The sequence below is a fragment of the Gymnogyps californianus genome, chromosome 5 (assembly GCF_018139145.2).
Source record: "Gymnogyps californianus isolate 813 chromosome 5, ASM1813914v2, whole genome shotgun sequence".
In the NCBI taxonomy this organism is placed as follows: domain Eukaryota; kingdom Metazoa; phylum Chordata; class Aves; order Accipitriformes; family Cathartidae; genus Gymnogyps; species Gymnogyps californianus.
This window is the reverse complement of record NC_059475.1, coordinates 239731-259948: the sequence shown is the minus strand read 5'-3', so window position 1 is coordinate 259948 and position 20218 is coordinate 239731. Positions and strand designations below refer to the sequence as shown.

General features: G+C 49.5%; 1 protein-coding gene and 1 long non-coding RNA gene across 2 annotated transcripts; one reads left to right on the top strand and one right to left on the bottom strand.

Moving 5' to 3' along the window:
• The first annotated feature begins 6208 nt into the window (after positions 1-6208).
• Positions 6209-7820, top strand: LOC127017309 (uncharacterized). The gene is made up of 2 exons (XR_007766565.1): positions 6209-6349; positions 7597-7820. It is a non-coding gene; the product is annotated as an uncharacterized LOC127017309 (long non-coding RNA).
• Positions 7821-10455: 2635 nt separating this feature from the next.
• PSMD13 (proteasome 26S subunit, non-ATPase 13) lies at positions 10456-20054 on the bottom strand. Its single transcript, XM_050897202.1, has 13 exons — positions 19916-20054; positions 19266-19344; positions 18310-18344; positions 18176-18231; positions 17746-17789; positions 17396-17482; positions 16328-16499; positions 15765-15844; positions 15555-15680; positions 14784-14846; positions 13145-13225; positions 11408-11524; positions 10456-10642 (listed from the first exon to the last, which is right to left on the bottom strand). Exons 1-13 carry the CDS (start codon positions 20008-20010, stop codon positions 10547-10549), a joined length of 1131 nt encoding a protein of 376 aa, XP_050753159.1. The 5' UTR covers positions 20011-20054; the 3' UTR covers positions 10456-10546.
• Between the last annotated feature and the right edge of the window lie 164 nt (positions 20055-20218).

The window sequence follows — 20218 nt, the reverse complement described above, 5'->3', positions numbered from 1 at the left end:
TTTTACCAACCCAAGCTGCAGAACAACAACAACAACAGAGTCAGGTACAAGGGCTGAACGGACAAAGTCGGGGCAGGCTGAGCGTGGCCGTGTTGGACGCCAGCCGAAAGCAAGGGCTGCAAGCTGCTTCTCTCTCTGTAACCTTCCTGTAACGCCCCGGCCATGGGCAAAGCTGGCTGCTCGCCTGCCTCCAGCCTCGTTACGTCCCTAGGGTCTCCGTTTCTTTTAGTCTCACTTCCGATCACCACCAGCGCCTCCACCAGCAGTTTTCCTCCATCCCAGCTTTCCTCCCAGCGCCCAGGGCGGGTATCCTCCGCCCGGGCTCGTTTCCTCCTTTACAGCTTCCCTTGTTCCCTCCTCGCTCCAGCCGTCTCCCAGCCAAGCAAGGCGGCTCCTCCAGCTCACCCAAACCTCACCGGCTCGTTGGCTTTGTCACTTCTCCAGTTCCCCCCCCTCTTCCTCTTCTGCTGCCCTCTCCGTAACAGGATCTCACCAGTTTCTCCCTATACAACACAGCCACCTTCCTCTTCTTTCCTCCTCTTCCTCCCAACGCTATTCCGTGACACTATTAAATACTATTCTGTGGTCTCAGCGGCTCCCCAACTCACTGTGCCTCTGTGCTCCCCCTCATTCCTGCATCTCTAGCTCAGCTTCAATTACTGGCTTGCTGGGGTAGGAGCTTTTTATTTCATTGATACATATCAATATATAAAAAGATATATTTATATAATATATAAACATATATATGAATATTAAAGATCTATACACATACAGACACATAAACAGCACCTTACGAAAGGGAGCTGTAGCTGGTGCCTGGCAATGCTAAGCACTAGAATAACATAGAAACAATGAAGTGAGGCCCTGAGAGACGCGCCAAGCAGAGCTGGAAAGCCAGCCGGGGCGGCACGAGAGCAGCGAGAGCAGGCTCAGCCCAGGCTGGTAGTCCCCAAAATCCCTCCCCGATAGCAGCCGGCTGCTGGCCGCTCTTGGGGTCAGCTCAGCTTCCTCTCACCAGGCAGTGCCCAAGATTGAATTGTGAGAAAAATCCTCCTCCTGCCTTCAGGAAACTTAAAAAAAACCAAAAACCAGAAGGGCTGCAGAAAGTGAGGCGGTTAGCTCTTGCCTTTGGTCTGGGGCTGAGCGTGAACTCTGGCCGTGCGCTCCCATGCGGGGAGAAGGGCGGAAGTTCCTCAGCTGAGAAAGAAGGAAGGAAACGATTTTTTTCCCCCTCCTTAAAAAAAAGACAATGCTAATAAAAAAATAAATCTCGACATGCAGGCGTTTGCCCAGATGAGCTCATTGCTCACGGCGGGAAGCGCAGAGGTCCCGGGGCTGCCCTGCGCTCCGGGGAAGGAGGAGCTGAGAGAGAAAAAAAAACAGTCTCTGATGATTTACTATCTAAAATCTGCCCGAGAAATGCGGCAACGGCCCCGGTGCAGAGCTGCGGCTGCTCTCCAGCCAGAGCGCGGGGGGAGCAGCAGCACACACACCTCCGCAGCAAGGAGCCACGCGTGACGACCACCCTTTGTCCCCAGCCGCGCTCGAACCCCTTTTCCTCACCTGCTTTCGGAGGGAACGGATCCGGATTTCAGCTTTGGCACGCTTTTTCCGGCTTCCTTCCCGTGACCCCTCTTCTGCCCCCACCGCAGCACGCTTTTCCAGGCACAGCACCCGGTGCCAGCGAGCACCCTGCCCCGGCTTCCCGCACCGCAGGGGCACCACTGGCAGCCAGCCCCACTTCTCCCAGCCCCTAACGTCTCCTATCACTTCTACAGCCCAGTTTCAGACGGAGCAGCCTTTTTGGTGCCCAAAGCGGGCCAGCTCACCTGCCATTACACAAGAAAAAGCCCATCCTTCCCCGGGCTGAGCTCCCCCACGCACCAGGGCCACACCGTCTTGTCCCCAAGCAGGCTCTTTGCCCTGGCGTGACCGTGCCCTGGCTCTCGCCTTGCTGCCGTGTGGTTCTCCGAAGAGATCCATGACCGAGTTTGACCGGTGTGAGTCCTCGAGACAGCCGGGAGCCACAGTGCTGCACGCATGTCCTCTGACCGTGGCAAAGGCTCAAGCTATCTGTTTCCCTGCAGACCGTTTTGGAGCTGGCAACGCTCCTGCTGCCTTGCGTCGCAGGCGAGCCAAAAAGCAGATCCCGTAACTGCTGAATGCAATGGCCAAAACTCACCCCACGTCGTGCCCTTCAGCAAAGGGAGATGACAGCCCCTCCGCAGGCACGTTCACTCCCCGTCAAACACGGCGAGTCTAGGACAGCACAGAAGCATGGCATTACAAACCCAAGCTCGGTTGGGCGGGGGGGAAGAGCAAATTACTGTGGATCTAAATGGATATTTCCCCCTGGATCCCAGACATGCCTCCAGCTCACTTGTCAACGCTCACTAGAAGGTGGAGGCTCCCAGATCCACCTGTTACTGGGTCCTGTGTCTCTTCTATCTCAAAGCCTTTCCTGCTCCCTTCCCCACGCTATGAGCCACCTCCGAGCTCAGCCCAAGCGTGGGGCAGCCCCAGGTTTTACTCGGCAGCCTTCACACTCCTGCAGCGGGAGCATCTTCAAGGTTCCCTACTCAGCCCCCATCAAGCACTGCCCGTGTCCCTAACGTGTCAGAGGGGCACCCCACCAGCGGTTTCTCCGTCCTGCCCCGTGCAGCATGTTTCCTTGTAGAAACAAACCTCTCTCAGCAGGAAGACCTACGGTCCTGTCCTCGTGGATCAGGGGAGACATGGAGAGCACTGCAGCCAGATGCTGTGCCTCTCTGACCGACCTACTGCCTCTGCCCTGGTGCTCAGAGAGGGGGATTATCTTATTGAACAATCCAGCATTTACAGGATAGATATTACACATCTGTTCTCCTCTCCGTAAACCCACAGAAAAGCCAATGTCCGACCCGAGCACAGCTGCCATCTGCGTTAAGGAAACGAAAGTGTGTTTCCTTGCTCCAGAAGCAGTTGGGGAAGTTGCTGCTCCCCAGCAGTTGCTGCTTGGGGAAGGCGAAAGCTCCTCACCGCTTCCTCTGAGCGAGGCGGGACGAGCCCCTCCAGATTCAGCCTCAAGCCCACCCCTGCCAGCCCCAAAGAGAACAGATACAGCCATCGACCGAGTCGGGAGGAACACAAGGTCAGAGACCGCACCGGAAACATGGCGTGAGCTTGTAGGGAAGAGACTGGGGGGCACAGATAAAGACAATGTTGTTTGTCCTGCCTCCGGCTCCAGCCACACTAAACAGGACTACAGGGAGGGTTTTCCATGGGCACATGTGGTAATGTGTCCTGGAGCGGCCTTCCTGCCAGAAAATATCCAGGGAGGAAGCAGAGGAAAAGGAGGAGCAGCAGCAATGGTGTCCGGGTTAAGAAAAAGAGCTGCTGTACGCCTTCCTTACCAAAACAAAGGGTGGAAAGGGTCAGAGAGCTCTCCTGCGTCAACTGCTCCTGGTCTTCTGCTCACCGGCCTCCCAGATTCACCAGGAAAGCAGCTGAAGAGGCAGATGCTCTCTGCACCACAGAGCCTTGCTGGATCAGTCCTATTGCTGCAGACGCCCGAGAGGTGCCTCAGAGAAATCCTGACGAGCGGCGAAGGGCAGAGCCCAACCACTAATATTTGCTCCCAGCTCTACTCCTTTTGTGTTCAAGGATCTAAACTCATACCTTGCCACAGCAGGTTTAAGTCAGTCTTTTCTTTAATCTTCGTGCCGGCCAGCTGGTCCAGGCAAGGGCCGAGTCTACGGCAGAGGCAGGTACATCCACCCTGCCAGAGAGCAGGCGGGCTCCCCCCGCGCTCCGGAGCGGAGACCCCACCACGGCTCTGGGGTGCGAGTACCACCAGCACACAGGCCAAGAGCATTTCACTCCCCCAGCTGACCCGACAGGCAGGCACTCTCCTTCCTTTGCTTTATTAAAGGAACGTTGGAATATTCTTTTTCAGAAAAGCCCTTTCTCACAGCAAGCCAAAACCTCCTCGAACTCTGCCGTAGCTTTTTCAAAGTAGCTGGTCTTGCTGTGGCCAGAATGGAGGGTTTCTGAAGGCTTTTTTTTTTTCTTCCTCCTTATTCGTCTGCACAGTATGGTTTTCTCCTGGATAAGTCAGGGCACAGACAAGTTTCTCTGAGAATTTCAGGGGAAATCCATTAACCACGTCTGTCCTTTACCACCAGCTGTTTCTCCGGCTTCTCAAGGATTTTAATTGGTCCTTTTCTTTAGCTCCTGTTCAAAACAAAACTTGCAAGGCTTTACTCCTCAACAACGAGATTATTCTCCTACTATTCACAGAAAACACAACCTAGCCTTTCACAGCTGCCCCGGATCAACGCGGCCACTCTTGTGTCACCCCCGTTAATCCCAGCAACGCTCCTCAACACGAGCTTTTGCCACAGACGAGAAGCTTGATCTGCAGCAGCAAAAGAAGGTTTCTAGGTAGGTTTTCAGGAAGGGACCGAGGCACAGGAATGCTCCCCCTTCCTTCACACTCTAGAATGCTGAAGATGTGAGGATTGGTGGCAAGAGGGGATTTGAGATCCCTGCTTTGGTGCTAGCAAATGGCAGACTGGTGCGGCCGTGCTGCCGGTGCACGCAGGCACTGCGGTCCTTGTGGGAGTAGTTCCCTGAGCAGACAGGTCCTTCTTTATCACTTGGTCTAGACTAACAGAAAGAGGGATAGAACTGCTCACAGCCCACAGGCAGTTGGGGCAAGACGGGGAGGGAGATGGTTGCTGCCTGCATGCTTCTTCCTGACAAGGAGGAGAAAGAAGAGTTGCTCCCAGCGACACGCAGTCGGTATTTCTATCATTAAAAGCAGCATAAAGAGGCAGAGCAGAACATGGGTTTGCTCTAGAAAATCAACTAAGGCTAAGGGGGAAGCAGGTAAGTGTGAGATGTCATCTAGGGGGGCTTCCTGGAGGTCACTTGTTCCTTTCCCTTGTCTCACAGAGGCAGATGTGTTGTGAAGCTGCTCAAAAGAAAAATCTTTACTGTCGGAGGCTCCGCCACCCCTCCAGCTTTGTGTCTGCTGCACAGCGAGATTACTGACTGTCAGCTAGTTGGAAAAAAGCTCTGATGAGCAGGGAATCAAAGGGAAATCCTTTGGAAAGCCAGCTGCAAGCGGCAGATACAAGGTAAGAGGATTCTGTTACTGCTTTTAAGTTTCAGCAGTCATCTTTTGTCAACAAACGTGTGCCTGACCAGTCACGGTCCGTGCAGCCCATCGTGCCATTTTTACGGTAAAAACCTGCACCTTCCCGAGAGAGTTGTTCCGGGAAAAGAGCTCTGACCCCCTTCTAAAGACAAGACCCAATTTCATCCCACAGAAGAGCCTGCTGCGACCATGAAGCCCCAAGAGCTGCAAGGAGACTCAGGAAGAGGAAGGTGGCATTCCCGGCTCCGGGAAGGAGAACTCTGAGCAGGTCCGTACAAATCCCAGCAAACTTTCTGCAGAGCTGTTTTTTGGGGAGAGAAGGACACAGCTGGGTTATTCAGCAGAGGAGGCACATGTTGAAGTTGAAAGGGCACCATTTCTCCCACTGACGAGCATCCACACATCAGAGGAACAAGACCCAGCCTCGAGGCTTTCAGCCACTTCTGCTCCCAGGTCGGGGCAAGTTGGACGTTGCTTTTGCAAACTCCAGCCCAACTCGATCAAACACCGGCAGCAGATCTGTCGGCGCCTTGGACGGTCCATGGCTGACGGGCTTGCTGAGCAGACATCAGCACGTAAGGAGAAGCCTGTGCGTACGCAGTTTTGAGCCTATGCAAACACTGAGCCACAAAGGAAGATGGAGAAGCCATCGCCACAGACAGCACGAGCAAGGTCCTCCTCGCTGCGATCAGACAGAGAAGGCCAGGCATCACGTCTGCAACAGCTTAAAAAACAGTGCATTGTGTTTTGAGTGTTATAAATTTTAAAAAGAGGTCCGCTCTCCAGCGGAGCATCGCAGAGAGGTCCCACCTTGCTGGCTGGGGACACGGTTTTTGACCTCAGAGGCATGGGGAGTTGGGTGCTGCTGAGGGGGGGCAAAAAAACAAAACACCACCACACTTAAGGGAAGAAAAAAAAAATTTAGTGAGCAATTTGGGAAAATCTTACCATTTAAGGGTTTTCCGCTGCCGTGCCCTTGGGCAAGCGGCAGGCCCGGTGCCGAGGGGTGGCAGCGGGGGGGCGGTGGCAGCGGTGACGGGCTGGGCAGCTGCAGCCCGGCCGCAGGGAGAAGAGCAGCGAGCTCGCCCTGCCACCGCCATGCGGGGCTTTCAGCGGGGCTCCCGGCTGCTGGCCACCGTGCTGCGGACCCCACGGGTCCCCCGGGCGCAGGTCACCTCCAAGCCACCCGAACATCCACTCTCTGCTGCTGTGAGTAGCTTGCGGGGGGCTGGAAAGAAAAGGGGGGGGGGAGCTGCCTGCTCCCAGGGGACGCCCTGGTCGGAGGGGCACAAAACTCGCCCCTGCGTTATAGCCACACTATTTTTGTTGGGAGTGAAAGCAAAAGGGGAGGGGGGAGAAAAAGGAGGAAAGGGGCCCCCAGAGCAGTGCAAGCTCAGCGCGCACCCCCCAGGGGGGTGCCTGCCCTGCTGCCCCCCTTCAGGACCTTGCTTCCACTTCTTTTTATCCTTTCAGCCTCTTTTTTAACCTTTGGGGTTTAGGGTACCTGCTGAGAGTCCCCTGCAGCCCAGGGTGCCCCCCCAGGGAGGCTAAGCCATGGGGCAGCCTGAGGACCTCAGGGAGGAGGTGGCAGTGGCACTGGCAGTCCCTCAAGGCACCCTGCCAGCCCAGGGACAGACCTGGGCCCCGTGTCGTCCCCCCCTGCCCTTTCATGGGACACTCACCCCAAAACGGGTGTCCCCGTGGGCAAGGATGGGGTCTGCTGCCATCGCAGAGCCAGAGCATGTAGGTCCCGCCGTCATTCCTCCCTCTGGGGATGATCCCCACCAAAACAGGAGCCGCTCCAGCTGCGGAGACCCTCCTGGGCTGGGTGAAATGAGTTTGGAAAAAGGAGCTTTTCACCAGAAATCCTGGTCTGGGCTTCACCTCCACCCCTTGCTTGTGGAGTTTACCCCCTGCTGCCTTTCCAAGGTCTGCAACAAAGTGCTTCACGAGCCTGGAGACTCTTTTTCTAGCCAAATAAAAAAAGAAATAAAGGTGACAGTGCAAGGGGTTAAGCGCTGCCCTGGTGCGCCAGAAATGGAAGAGGCTGCTGCTGGTCGCAATTCACACCTCAAAGTCATTTGAAAGTCAGGCACAGCTGCTTCTGGCAACACTGCGAGCCCAAGCCTCGCTGCTGACTGAAGGTCACAAGTTGCTCCGATTTCAGCGAGTATCATGACAGAGAAACGCAGAGTGATGGGAACAAACCTAGAGAGCAACCCGCTTGGTCCGCTGTTGGTGGAAGCTGCCGTGCTTACCCAGATCTCCTTCCCACAGCCCCCAGCCGTGTCCATCTGACAGCCGTGGGGCTGGAAAGAGCAAGGAGCACGGACAAGCGCGCTTGATCCGTTGCATTAGACGCAGCACCAGTGTGCAGCCGTCCCAGGAACCCCCCACCCAACGTGGCTGTCGCGCAGCCATCCCGCTAATTCTGCTGTTGCTTCTCCCGCCGGCAGGAGCAGGTCATCGCGCTTTCCGTGATGTCCATGTGCTTCCTGATGCCAACAGCCTGGATCCTGGCACACGTGGAGCACTACAAGAGCAGATCAGATTAAGAAGTGGCAAGAACAACCTGCGTCCCGTTGAGAGCAGAAGTGTGAGCGAGGACAAGACCGCAGAACAGATCTTCACCGGGAAGGAACCCTCCCAGTTTGTTCATTAAAATTCACATGAGCATTCAGCATAACGGCTGGTTGGTTTTGCTTCAACCACGTGCTTGTTCATAGGGGAATGGATCTGTCATCCCGCTCTGTTGGACAGCACGCTGTCCGAAAGGCGGCATTCCTGTGTAAGTCTGCAGCAGGCTCCAGCAGGGAGGCATATTTCCCACTGGAGCTTTTACCTTGTCCAGTTGCAGCGAAGCACAGGGCAGATACCAAGGAACCACTCTCAGCACTAGCAAGGGAGCAAAATCAAGTTAAATTCCTAGCAAGAAAATACTCAAAGGCTGTAAGTGACCCTTAAAGTGGTCCGCAAGTCTGGGTGCTACACATCTGACTTCATCCTGCACGAAAAACCTCTCCACCTCCCAAACACACACCAAATTTCCTAAATTATTTGTGCTAGGGAAGCAGACAGCCAGCACTTGCTCCCACACAGGAAGGTTTGGGTAGCAAATAATGCTTCCAGGTATCTTGGAAAAACCTCTGAAACAACCATCATAATTCACTTAAGACCGCCGATCTTCACACTCACGTCAGTGAGCTGCTCAAAAACGTACATACAAGCGAGCACTCCCCACAGGACAAGAGGGTTGTCACAATACTCTCAGGAGAAAACTTTAGCACCGTTTCAACAGTAAAGCTCCAGGTTTTTTTGCTGCTCATCTAAAGCAATAGCAGCCCTACGATGCATTAGCTTTGCCGCACGGTTGGCATTTTGTTTGCTCCTAACATGCAGTGACATGACACTACTAAGGAGATTGTACTTTTTAAAGCCTTTTTCCTGTCCTTAGCTATGAAATAAAGGAAACGTTTTCCTGATCAGAACGCTTGTCTCCTCCGCACGCTCCTCTGAAGTCAGTAAAAGCGACATCAGGAGCGAGTTTTGGAAGACAAGATGAAGCATGAACTAGGGAAAGTCAAACTGCACAACACAGGAGGAGAAAACAATGTGGTTCAACACACCCTCCAACAGCGGAACTAACAAGGGCAGAGCAAAATGGTAAAACCAATGGGCTGGACAGGAAGGAGGCAGGTATTCAGAACTGAACGGCTCCCAGCCATGAAGAAATTTAGATCGAACTGATTAGAGAGGCAGAAGGGCGGAGGGTGACCAGGCACAGCGTCTGACAATTTCACTTTTTTGTTGTTTTTAAAAAGCTTAAGTCTCCCTTGCCCGAGACATCTTTGCACCTGCACAGCAGTCTGGCGTCAGCCATGTGCCTTCTTTTACCCTTTACGGGCATTAAAGCCTCAGAGTCAAGACAGAAAACCAGAAAAAGCACGCAAAGTATAAAAATTCCAGGAGTACAGTTTGTTAGAGTGACACCAGAGAATCGAACTGATAACTAGAGCTCTTGAACCACAGCAGTAACCAAACCGGCACTGCGAAGCAAGGACTGACCATGGATACATTGGCAGCAGCATTTAAAAATCCACTTACCTCCCGAGGCGTTTAGCCAGATATGTGAACGTGACTCCATTCAACTTAAAGCTACTGTTACAAACCTTAGCGTAGTTTGCTATTACTGCCTTATAATTAGGAGTATTATGGATCCAGATGGATACCTGGAGGTAGCCCCCAGTTCAGATCCGCATTTGTTTCAAACTCCCGATGTGCGCAATTATCTTCCACCCCTATAAAGACATCGCAGCAGCAGTAGGACAAAACAATCACATTACAGAAACTTTTAAAGTAGCAGTTGTTAAGAGGCAAAAGCAGAACAAAAACTTGTCGTCTCAGGCCCTATTTAGGCTTTTTCAGTCAGTAATGCTTACTCAACTTGAGAAAAGGCAGCAGGACTACAGCTTCCCACAAAAGAAAGGAACATGACAATGAAGTACATACCAAGGTACTACACGCTAAGTAAATTGGATACTAATCCCACTGGTGATTAACAGACTGTTTAAATCTGTACTGTTCTTGGACAGAGGGTTTTTGTAACATGAAACTTAAAAGGAAGTGTATTTTTAAACAGATCAGAGGCTCAGCTGCAAGTTATGAAGACAACAAACACAGAACTACCGAAAAGGGAAGGCAGAGAAGTTTATTCCAGCAATACTGCTGCACCTCACTTTAGCACAAAGTGTTCATAACCACCCCCAAAAGTATATAAAAACACAGCCACTAAACGGTAATCCTGGAAAAAACCCTTTGATGGAGTGAACACTCCCTCTACTGCAGATGAGGAGGAGAGGTTGTGGAGGAAGAGGGCAAAAGGAGAAGGATGATCTCAGTAATGCTGCCTTTGGGCTGCTGCAGGGGCAGGGGGAGAGAGGTTACCGGGAAGGTCATGCCCTCCTAAGGCCAATACCACCAGGTAATGCCACATACAACGGTCAGGCACCTCTCTAGCACGTTTCCACAAAGGAGCTTCTGCTGCCCCTTTAGCCGGCAAATAGCCTCCGCTCCTGTAACATGCAACCAGCATCACATTCTCCCACAACAGTTTGATAACGAGACTGATAAATCAACCACTGCGGAGCCTTTGTCCTCTTACGAGAGCAGGATGGGAGCTCTCGTGGCCAGTGCCACTAATGTTAGCGCATAGGGAAATCTTGACTCCAAGCACCAAAGGGTTACACAGCAAAAGGCCGCTTACTCCTCCGAACAAGCGTCAAAAAGCTGCTCTCCCCTCTGCCCACCCACCCCCCTTCGATATAATTCAGTACAGAGTCAGTGGTCTCAGTGCTGCCAGCGTCAGCAGCAGCAGAAAGTACTCTCCCGGGGGTAGTGCAAGGTCCTCTATGTCAGGATGTCATGAGCTTGGTGCTCCACCAACATCTCCATGCTCCTCACATCTGTGCACCAGAACTCCAGGCGGTCTTTCATCCCTTTGATCTGCAAGGCAAGCCCACAATAACTTTAATGCCTCAACCACTGGAAATACCGATATTCACCTTTAAGGACAAACACTTCAGATCCCAAAAAACTCCTCAAAACCCCATACATCCAGAAAAGATGCTACTTCACATCTCTTACCATCAAAACAACAATGTTTAAAGTTAAAGTTAAATGCACAAAAGGAATTGTTTGCAGCTAGTATTCCATGTACTGATTTTTTTTTTTTAAAGGTAAAAGGCACCCTATACAGTCTCCTAAAATGTTACGAGGATGAACTCGAGAAGCTCAGCACCTTCGTCTTTATCACCCTGACCTTCTCTCTTCCCAAGATACGCGTGCCACCTACAACCCAGAAACTCCAAGATTTTGTTTCATGCATTCAGGCTCGAAGCAGCCACACAGATGGATGTCTGCATCCTTCTGGAAAACACAGTCATAGCGTTTGTGTTTTATGGTGGTTTGTGTGGCTTTCAGAAAAGAAGTGTCACTAATATCCTATTCTATCTCCTGACAGGTTTCTAACTGCTTAATGCAAAACACAGACACAAAATGTACCATATACCCTGGGTAAGAGCTAAAGGTGGCAACGTAAAAAGGAATGAGGAGAAGCTGATACACTTCCTTGTTCTCTGAGCATCTTCAGGAAGCACTAAGGAGACTAATTCTCAGACAGCGACCCTTCACAGTTCTTATTTTAATTTCTAGGTCACCTCACACAAGAAAACAAGTTAGTACTCCCTTAATATTCAAGCTGGTCATTACCTGTTGTAAATCCAACACGCGTGGTTGTACCCATGTCATGTGCACCCTCTTATCAACTTCATCAATACTGCCCTTTACCAAGCCTACCGAGAGCGCCTTCATCACCAGCAGCTCCACCTAAAAATAAAAAAAAAAAAATAATTCGAGGAAACAATTGAGAATCACCCAGTTTCCGCTGAGATGAATAAAACCTTTAAATGGCACTGGCTTGTGGAAGACTGTTTACTTCACACAGCAAAACCAAGAACAGCTACAGTCTCTCTCACACCCATCCTCTTTCAGGTTTTAATCCTGCCTTGAGAATCGACATCTAAATATACAGGAGAGATTTCTTTTCTCTAAGAGCAGATTTCCTTTCTTTTCTCTGAAATCCCAGGAAGGACAAGGTAATTGGAAAAAGTCAACATGGATTTACCATGGGTAAGATGTGCTTAACCAATAGCATTGCCTTTTGAAATTAAATAACTTGCTCAGAGGTCAAAGAGAGTGCTGTAGGTGCCCTGTACCTTTCTTTCAGCGAAGTGCTCAACAAGACCTTCTACCACATCCTTGTTGACAAGCTGGTAAGCTACAGAACCGACAGAATGACCACAAGATGAGTGGAAAATCTACCGAGCTCAAACGGTAGTGGTTTGAAGTTGAACAGGTCACAAGTAGCGCTCCTTGGCGGTTGATACTGGGTCTGATACGATTTAATTATCTTTAAGCTAGCTGGATGACATTTTCACAGATGACACCAAACTGGTAGGGAGAGGTAGATGTGCTGGAAATAAGAGCTACCATGAAGAGAGACCTCAATAGATTGGGCTAACATAAATCACGTGAAGCACAGTGAAGATAAGCATGGAGTCCTGCACCTGAGACCGAACGATCCCAAGCAACGGCACAGACGGAGGTCTGCCTGGCTGCGGTATACTCTGAATATACTCCGCAGAGCATACCCTGCTGGAAAGGAGCAGAGCCTGGGGGAGCACAGCAAACTGTGCAAGAGCCAGGGCTGTGCCCCGAACAGAGCCAGCAGATCAAGGGATGCAATTGTTCCACTCAGCACTTGTTGGAGCATACCTGCAACACCGTGTCCAGTTTTGCATCACTCCCTTTCCGTTTAAGGGGGGCACTGCAAAACTGGAGAGAGTCTAGCAAAGGGCCACCAAGATTAGGAGGCTGAGAACTTGCCATTATAAAGAAATATTATGTGTTCAGCCTGGATAAGAGGCAGCTTGGGGATACCTCATCACCGTCTTCCCATACCTAAGAGGCAGTAACACGGAAGATAAGAGGTACTATTTTCACAAGGATGCACGGTGAAAGGACAAGAGACCACAGGCAGGATTTGCTTCAGCAGGGTTTCCATCTGGATAACAGAAGAAAATTCTTCACCGTGAGAAAAATTAAACATCAGTGACACTTCCCCTTGCTGGAAATACTCAAGACAGCTTGGCAGGGCCCTGCATGACCTAATCCAAAGGCCTGCTTTCAAGAGCCGGTGGGAACAGATGACCTACAGAGCTCTCTTCCAACTGAAGACTATGACTAAGAATCTTCAAAAATTTATTTACCAAGAAACAGGAGCATCAAGCAGTTAACTCCTCCTTAAAAAAGGAAAAAGTTCTCCAAATGCACAAGAACAGGGGGGAACATTTCTACTTAGAGTTCACCGATGGGAGTAGGTCTGTCCGAACACTTTTAGAGCTTCAGAACTTAGACGTGCATAAGTTTGTCTAAACCTGAACTCACCTCGTTCACAGTGACTTTGGCACTCTTAGCAATCTCTTCAAAAGTGAGCTGTCTGTGATTGGCCGGTCGGGTGAAAGTCATCTGAATTCAAGTAAACAAAACAAAAAATAAATCCCACACAGTTTTAGTTTTTTTCCAACAGTGCACCCAGCTTCCCTCGTACTGCCCAGCTGAGCTCTCAATCTGCAGTAGCAACTGCATTTCTCATATTTAATCAAAATACTTCAAAGAAAAATGCATTTATGTCAGCAGAAAGGAGTCATACCCCTCCCTCCTCCACACACACCTTGCTGCTCCAAGCAGCAGACTCCCTAGGCAACAACATAATCTCCAAATAAAGCAGATCAATCTGTGTTGAAACGTCTCAGTGCATATCAAATCCCTGAGATAACACAGTACCTATAGGTGGTAAAACTCGTTCACAGTAAAACCCCAGAAGTGGAATATATATACACATTAACATACACACATATTGGTATGTGGGTGTTGTCGTGGTTTAACCCCAGCCAGCAACTCAGCACCACGCAGCCGCTTCCCCCTTCCCCCTCCCAGTGGGGTGAGGAGGAAAGGAGAAAAAAAAAAACAAAACTTGTGGGTTGAGATAAGAACAGTTTAATAACTAAAGTAAAATATAATACTAACAATAGTAATAATGAAATATAATAATAATAATAGTAATGAAAAGGAATATAACAAAAAAGGAAGGGGGGGAATAAAAAAAAAAAAAGAAAAAAAACCCAGTGATGCACAATGCAGTTGCTCACCACCCGCTGACTGATGCCCCAGTTAGTTCCCGATCCGCGATCCACGCCTCCCGGCCAACTCCCCCCGTTTATATACTGGGCGTGACGTTCCATGGTATGGAACAGCCCTTGGGCTAGTTGGGGTCAGCTGCCCCGGCCGTGCTCCCTCCCAGCTCCTTGCACACCTGCTTGCTGGCAGAGCATGGGAAACTGAAAAGTCCTTGGCTTAAGATAAGCGCTACTTAGCAACAACTAAACCATCAGCGTGTTATCAACATCATTGTCACACTAAATCCAAACCCCAGCACCGTACCAGCTACTAAGAAGAAAATTAACTCTGTCCCAGCCGAAACCAGGACAACTGTGTATAAACATACATTACACTTCAGATAACTCAGTATTTAAGTTTTTGAAAAAGGTCCAGGGCCACGGAGGTTTATACACCAGTATTATTCGGCAACAGAGCCAAAGCCTTCACGTGACAGGAAAGAAACTGTTTAACGTTTAGGGTTACCAATCAGGAAAAGGAATTTCAGTCCTTAGGAAACTAACATTTTAACTGTGTTTTAGAAATCTTCGTTATACTAGAACATACTTCAAGAGTTATCGTTTCAGGTACCATCCTCAAGATACAAAGCTTGCTCTTGTGTGTCCCACCTCCATATCCTGCCTGAAAGAGCACACCCCTGAAGCTACAAACAAGTAGTACACCACAAGGCTTTTTCCCCCCGCAGTACTTGCCTTTTGGCACCACCTGGAGGCAAAATTTGCAGTCAGCTATTTATCCCCACGAGTTTCTGTACGATGAGTGAATGAATGCACCCAGCAGAGAACAGAATATTTAACAGAGCATCCCTTTCCATTTCCCACATTTAACACCACAGTTCTCGGCTCACCTCCATAAGACATAACAGTTGAATCTTTTGCAGCAGAAGTGCTTCATTTGCAGCCAGATCTGGCTGTAAGAGGATAAAATGGAACAAATAAGTTATTACTTTTTTTTTCCTCCTCCCTGGGGGAGAGCAGCATGCTGCACACAGGAGTAAGCCACTTGGGGACCCACTACCTTCATTTACGAGGGAGGAGGCCATTATAACCCACCCACTACCTGGTAATGGTTCCATAAAACAAATCGTAAGAACTGCACAATTAAATGCAGCACTTCACAAGATAGGCAACCTGTTATCAAAGGCCACAGCCTTGCACAAGTGGACATACAAGTCGACGTGTAAATTACTGCTATGTCAATAATTTCTGGTATAGTCAGTGTAGTTAATATCCAACACCACTGTTTTCCTCAAACTTCCTAGAACCCAAGGGAAAACCACTATTTTACATTGGAAGCAGTTTAATACTGGGAGTGAATGGCATTATGGAAATTAAATCAGCGATTATCTTCCTGTGCAGGACTGCATGACATTTTTGTTTGCTTTGCCCTTGGATCACAAGAGATTTCTCTTTACTTCTTTCAATCAACCCGACACCGAGGGAAGCCAAAAGAAAACTAATGATACGTATCAAGATGAAAGAAACATTACTATGCTATGACTAAAACTATACCAGTGCACCAGAGTCAGGAATTCTTAAGGTAAAGGCCCACAGAATCTAAGTGTCCTCTGGAAACATCGAGCCCAGGCCTTAAGCAATATAGCAACTCATTCACTCACCTGCTGACCCCACGCCGACTTCAAAGCCTGAAACGTCTCTACATTACCACTGTTGAAGGCATAAAGTGTGTCAATCAGCCACTGTCGATCAGTGTTTCTCAGGGACTCCAGAACGGGGTGCATGAGCTGCAGAAACCAGGCAGGATAGCGTTAATAGGATAAAACCAATTCCTCATATTCAACAGCTGAAGCAATGCAGCATCAACTTACCAGCTCCCCAAAGTTATAAACACCTTCTCCCAAGAGCCCTGCCAGTCCCAGGGTAAAGGCTCTCTCCTGCTGCTCTGATACTGGGGAAAAAAAAAAGGGAAAAAACCCACCAAAACAACAAAAATAGTTTGGATGAAGCAGCAGTCTAAGCCCCATCAACCCCTCCCTCACCCTCCTCTCTGTGCCTGTATTAAATCATTCCCAGCCCTCCTCCTCATCCTCTCCCAAGCCTGAAATTCAGAAGCCTGCAGTAACCACAGCAGTAGCACGAAAGGGCCACTTTTTGAATCTATAGTGAAGATTTTTGGGAACTAGCACAAACTATCCCTTCTGGTGGGAGCACTTCCCCCCTCCCATCACCTCAACGCAGCTTAGGAGCAGAATCCTGCTCAGCCATTCTTCTCGTGGGTTCCTCCTCTTTCTAGCTAGAGCCTGGCCCAACTACGGCAGATCCAAAATAAGGCTGAGAAAACCCGTTCTCTGCCACCGCATTTATTTAGATTGAAGTGATGAAACAGAGAATGAAAACTGGGACTTTCTATGCTTGGCAGAGGAGGAGTCACCTGGCAGATCTTTAACATCAATGCATCCCAGAAACCGCAGAGCATCCTTATAGTAAGAGGCATGGTTCCCAATTGTCTGGTAGTACTTGCTGGAGAGATCATAGAAGCGGCTGTGAACTGAAGTCACCCCAGGGAGATTGTTCAGCATCTCCTCAACCTCCTCAATGGTCTCCTAGAGGAGGGTGAAAACCTGTTTGTTACGGGTGAAGGTACACCTCAGACACACCCGTGCTCCCAGCCTTCGAGTTTACCACTGTAAGGGTTACAGCGTTCTTGTGTGGCCCAGAAGTAACATCCACTCAGTAGTAAAGCAGATGCGACCACAGCCAAAGCCACTACCACAGCATTAAAAATAAAGCAATGGCATTCTCCCTTTACATAGTAGTTAGGCCAAAAAAAAAAAAACCCAACCCAAAAAAACCCAAACCAAAAAAACAACCCTACAGCTATACTTATATACATATATATACACACACACACGCTTTATATATACTTATACCCACCAAATTTTGTACTCGCTCTAAGAGACATAAAGCTGCACTGCATGAAAAAAACCCCCTCATCTTAGGTTTAAGAGACAGTTCTAAAAAAAGCCAAGAGATGAAATAAACAACATGCTTAGCACAGGAAATGACACACTAATTCAGCCATCGTTAGCAGCTCACCAACAAGCAGCACATATGCTGTTGAATTCAGGAGACCCTCTCAGCTGCAAACTGGAATATATCAAGATATTTTTTCGCTCTCTTCTGAGCTGTGCGCACCAACAGTTGCAGTGATCAGCTGCAGGCCACCAATAACCAACAGCACCTCAAAGGCTACGCACATCAGAATCTTATTGAAGCTTGAGAGATTTGGCCGTAAGTACTACACACGCATTTTTATGGCCTACAAGATATAAAGCAGAGCCGCAGGTCTTCCTGGAAATCCCAGGAGCTGCAAATTTATCATCTTCTCACTCAAAATTGAAGCACAGACACAGGCACGTCCATGCTGTAGTAACCGCTGAAGTGTGTCACAGTGCCCTAAAATATCCGAACGCGTGAACTACTCAAGTCATCACCTCACCTTGGTGACCTGCAGGTCTCCAATGTTCAGCTTGAGCGCCCCAATGGCTGTTTTACACAAAATGACAGCTTCGTCGCTGCTTTTTACCTGCAGTTACACAAAGATACACGTTGAGAGAGTGCTACCCTTGCAGCCAGGTAGGCTCTTGAAACCTAGGCTGTGTTGGTTTCATTTCATTTGTTAACATGTTCCTGCATTAAAATACAGCATTGTTCACCGAGGAAAGGAGTAGGTATTCTCCAGCATAGGTTTCTACATACGTGTATCTGCCTCTTCAGCTATACCATAAATGCTCATATGCAAAACAATTCCCGTAGGTGGACTACCAGAAAGAGCAATTTCAAAAATACCTTTTCGCGAGTCTTTTCCAGAAAAGTAAGGGCCACGTTGGGATCTGAAGTAAAGAAGGGGAAAAAAAAAAAAAAAAAGCAGCAATATCAGGACTTCCTGTGGAATTAAATCTCAACCTAGAAATATATCCTTTTACTGGATTCATGAAGACTGGAATATATTTTTTCTATAGTGTACTGCTCAACCTTCAAAAGGTGCTACTATCGTAGGCCGGGCTTTCTGCTCACTGGCCGTTTCTCTAGCGAAGCAGTAGACTTGCTACTCTATGTAGCAGCAATTATTTAAGCTTTTTGGGTTAGTGCTTTCCCTTTTCAATACAGCAGAAAGACAACAGCTTACCATTGAAGATTTAGCTGTTACTATTAACTAGTCAAATTTCACAGGCATCAGTTGCTAAAAATACTGTAAGTAACAGGTAAGGACACTTACCTGTCATCTGCCTGACCACATGAAGAATGATCTCTACCAGGGACAAGGGGTTCACCCTAGAACAAAAAACTCATTGTCAGAACAGTCTCAGTCAACAGCAGGTTACCTAAAAACCTCCAGGCAAACAAACTCACCTGTGTTCAAACTCACTGATGAAGTTCTCATAAAGCTGTAGGCACAAAGATATCGACAGTCAGGGCAAAAGGGTATTTCGTTTCAGCTACGACACTCGCTTTTCGCGGTATTCCAATTCATTTTTCCAACAAAGTAGCGGGCATCCAATACAGAAATGTCTACACTGTATAGAACCCAGGAGCCAAAAATGGCTCATTTTAGATAATTTTATCTCTGCAGTCTCCTTCCAACTGCAAGGAGTGATTCAAGGAACTCACAAGCTAGCAAGTACTACAACGCAACGCCTCCCTGCTACGGGCTGGCCTGGTGCATGTTTTCAGTTATCACTGTACAGTAACACAGGCCTAAAGTTTTCAAATTTCTCTTTGCAAACACTCGGAAAAGAGACTGTCTCTAGAAAGCCATGGCTCTTTAACGTGGAAATAACTATCTCCTGGGAAACTGAATTTCAACCTAAAAACGCAAAGGAGAGCAAAAGTACATGATTACTTGTAGCATACAGACAATATGTAACTCTGGACTGAGTATGCCATTCATCTTCATAAATGGAAGAAGTTCCCAGACAGTGGGTGAAATGACCTGTTGAATACTTCGAAGCATTTGTGAACACCTGACAATCCATCCTATGCCTGCAGTGGCAAATCCCTTGTTACCAAAGGGAAAGAAAAAGGCTCCCCCTGCACCCCTCCCCTCAAAAAAATCTTAAGTGAATGAAATTAAAGAATCATTTTCAAGCTTTTAAAATTGACACAGTTAATTTTAGCAGAATTTTCATACACCAACCAAATCCTGCACATTCACATCCAGCGCATAAACTCCAGAAAGCTGAATTCACCTAGTTCAGTAACTCTCCAGAGACAAGTCACAGGCTGCTTATTTTTCACTAGTACAAAAATACCATCGTTCGTCTTCGCTACAAAAAGATAAAACCCTTGGGAACAATCAAGCACTTCACCTTGATGAGTCCATCTCCTTGGGCAAAGCAAGGGTCCTGAACAAAGTCCAGAACTTGCAGAGTCAGCTGGTGCCAGAGTCTGAAGAAACAAGAAGGCCATTCAGTGAGTTCACACTTTATACCAGCTCCTCAAGTCCTGCCGCATCCTCTACTCCACACTTAAAGTCTGTTGAGCCCGCCTGTCTCTGCGGCTGCTGTGACTAACGGCGGGGACGAACCAGAAACAAAAACCGGTGGCGGAGACCCTCCCCCGGGGCACTGCCGTGAAGTAACGCCAAGGAAAATAACGCAGAAATCAACTCCCTGATTTTCCACAGCTACGTACGTGCTGGTTAAACGACTACTAAGTTACAGCAAGGACCCGGGGAGCAGCCCGTTCCCACCCAGGCAGGGCTCTTCAGCCCGGCACTTCGTACCGTGAGCTCAGCGCCCCGGGAGCAGGCCGCAGAGCCCCGCTCTCTGTGGGACAGGCCGGGACACCATACGCTCGGCCCCGGGGAGGCGTGTGGAGAGGCACAGCCCTACAGCAACACCCCAGGACACCCGGGAGAGGCGGCCGGGAGCCGGGCCGGCCCCGCCGAGGGCAGCGGCCCCCTCCCCGGGGCAGGTGTTACCACAGCAGCGGGCCTTCCCCCCCCCCACCAACTCACTTCTTGTTGTAGAGCTCCTCCAGGCGGTGCCACACGGCGGCCTGCCCCGGCCCCGAGCTCTGGCTCTGCTGCAGGAAGCCCGGCACGTCCTTCATGGCGGCGGCGGGAGGCGAAGGAGGGACAGAGAGAGAGGAGGCAGCGACGCCGACACCCGGCCGCCCCCGCGCTCCCGGCCGCCGGAAATGCACACTCACTTCCGGCGCCGCGCGGGGCACGCTGGGTACCGTAAGGCCCCGCAGCGACCGCCCCCCTCCCCGCCGCCGCCCCGCGGTAGCCATGGCAACGCCTTGCCCTCCCCAAACA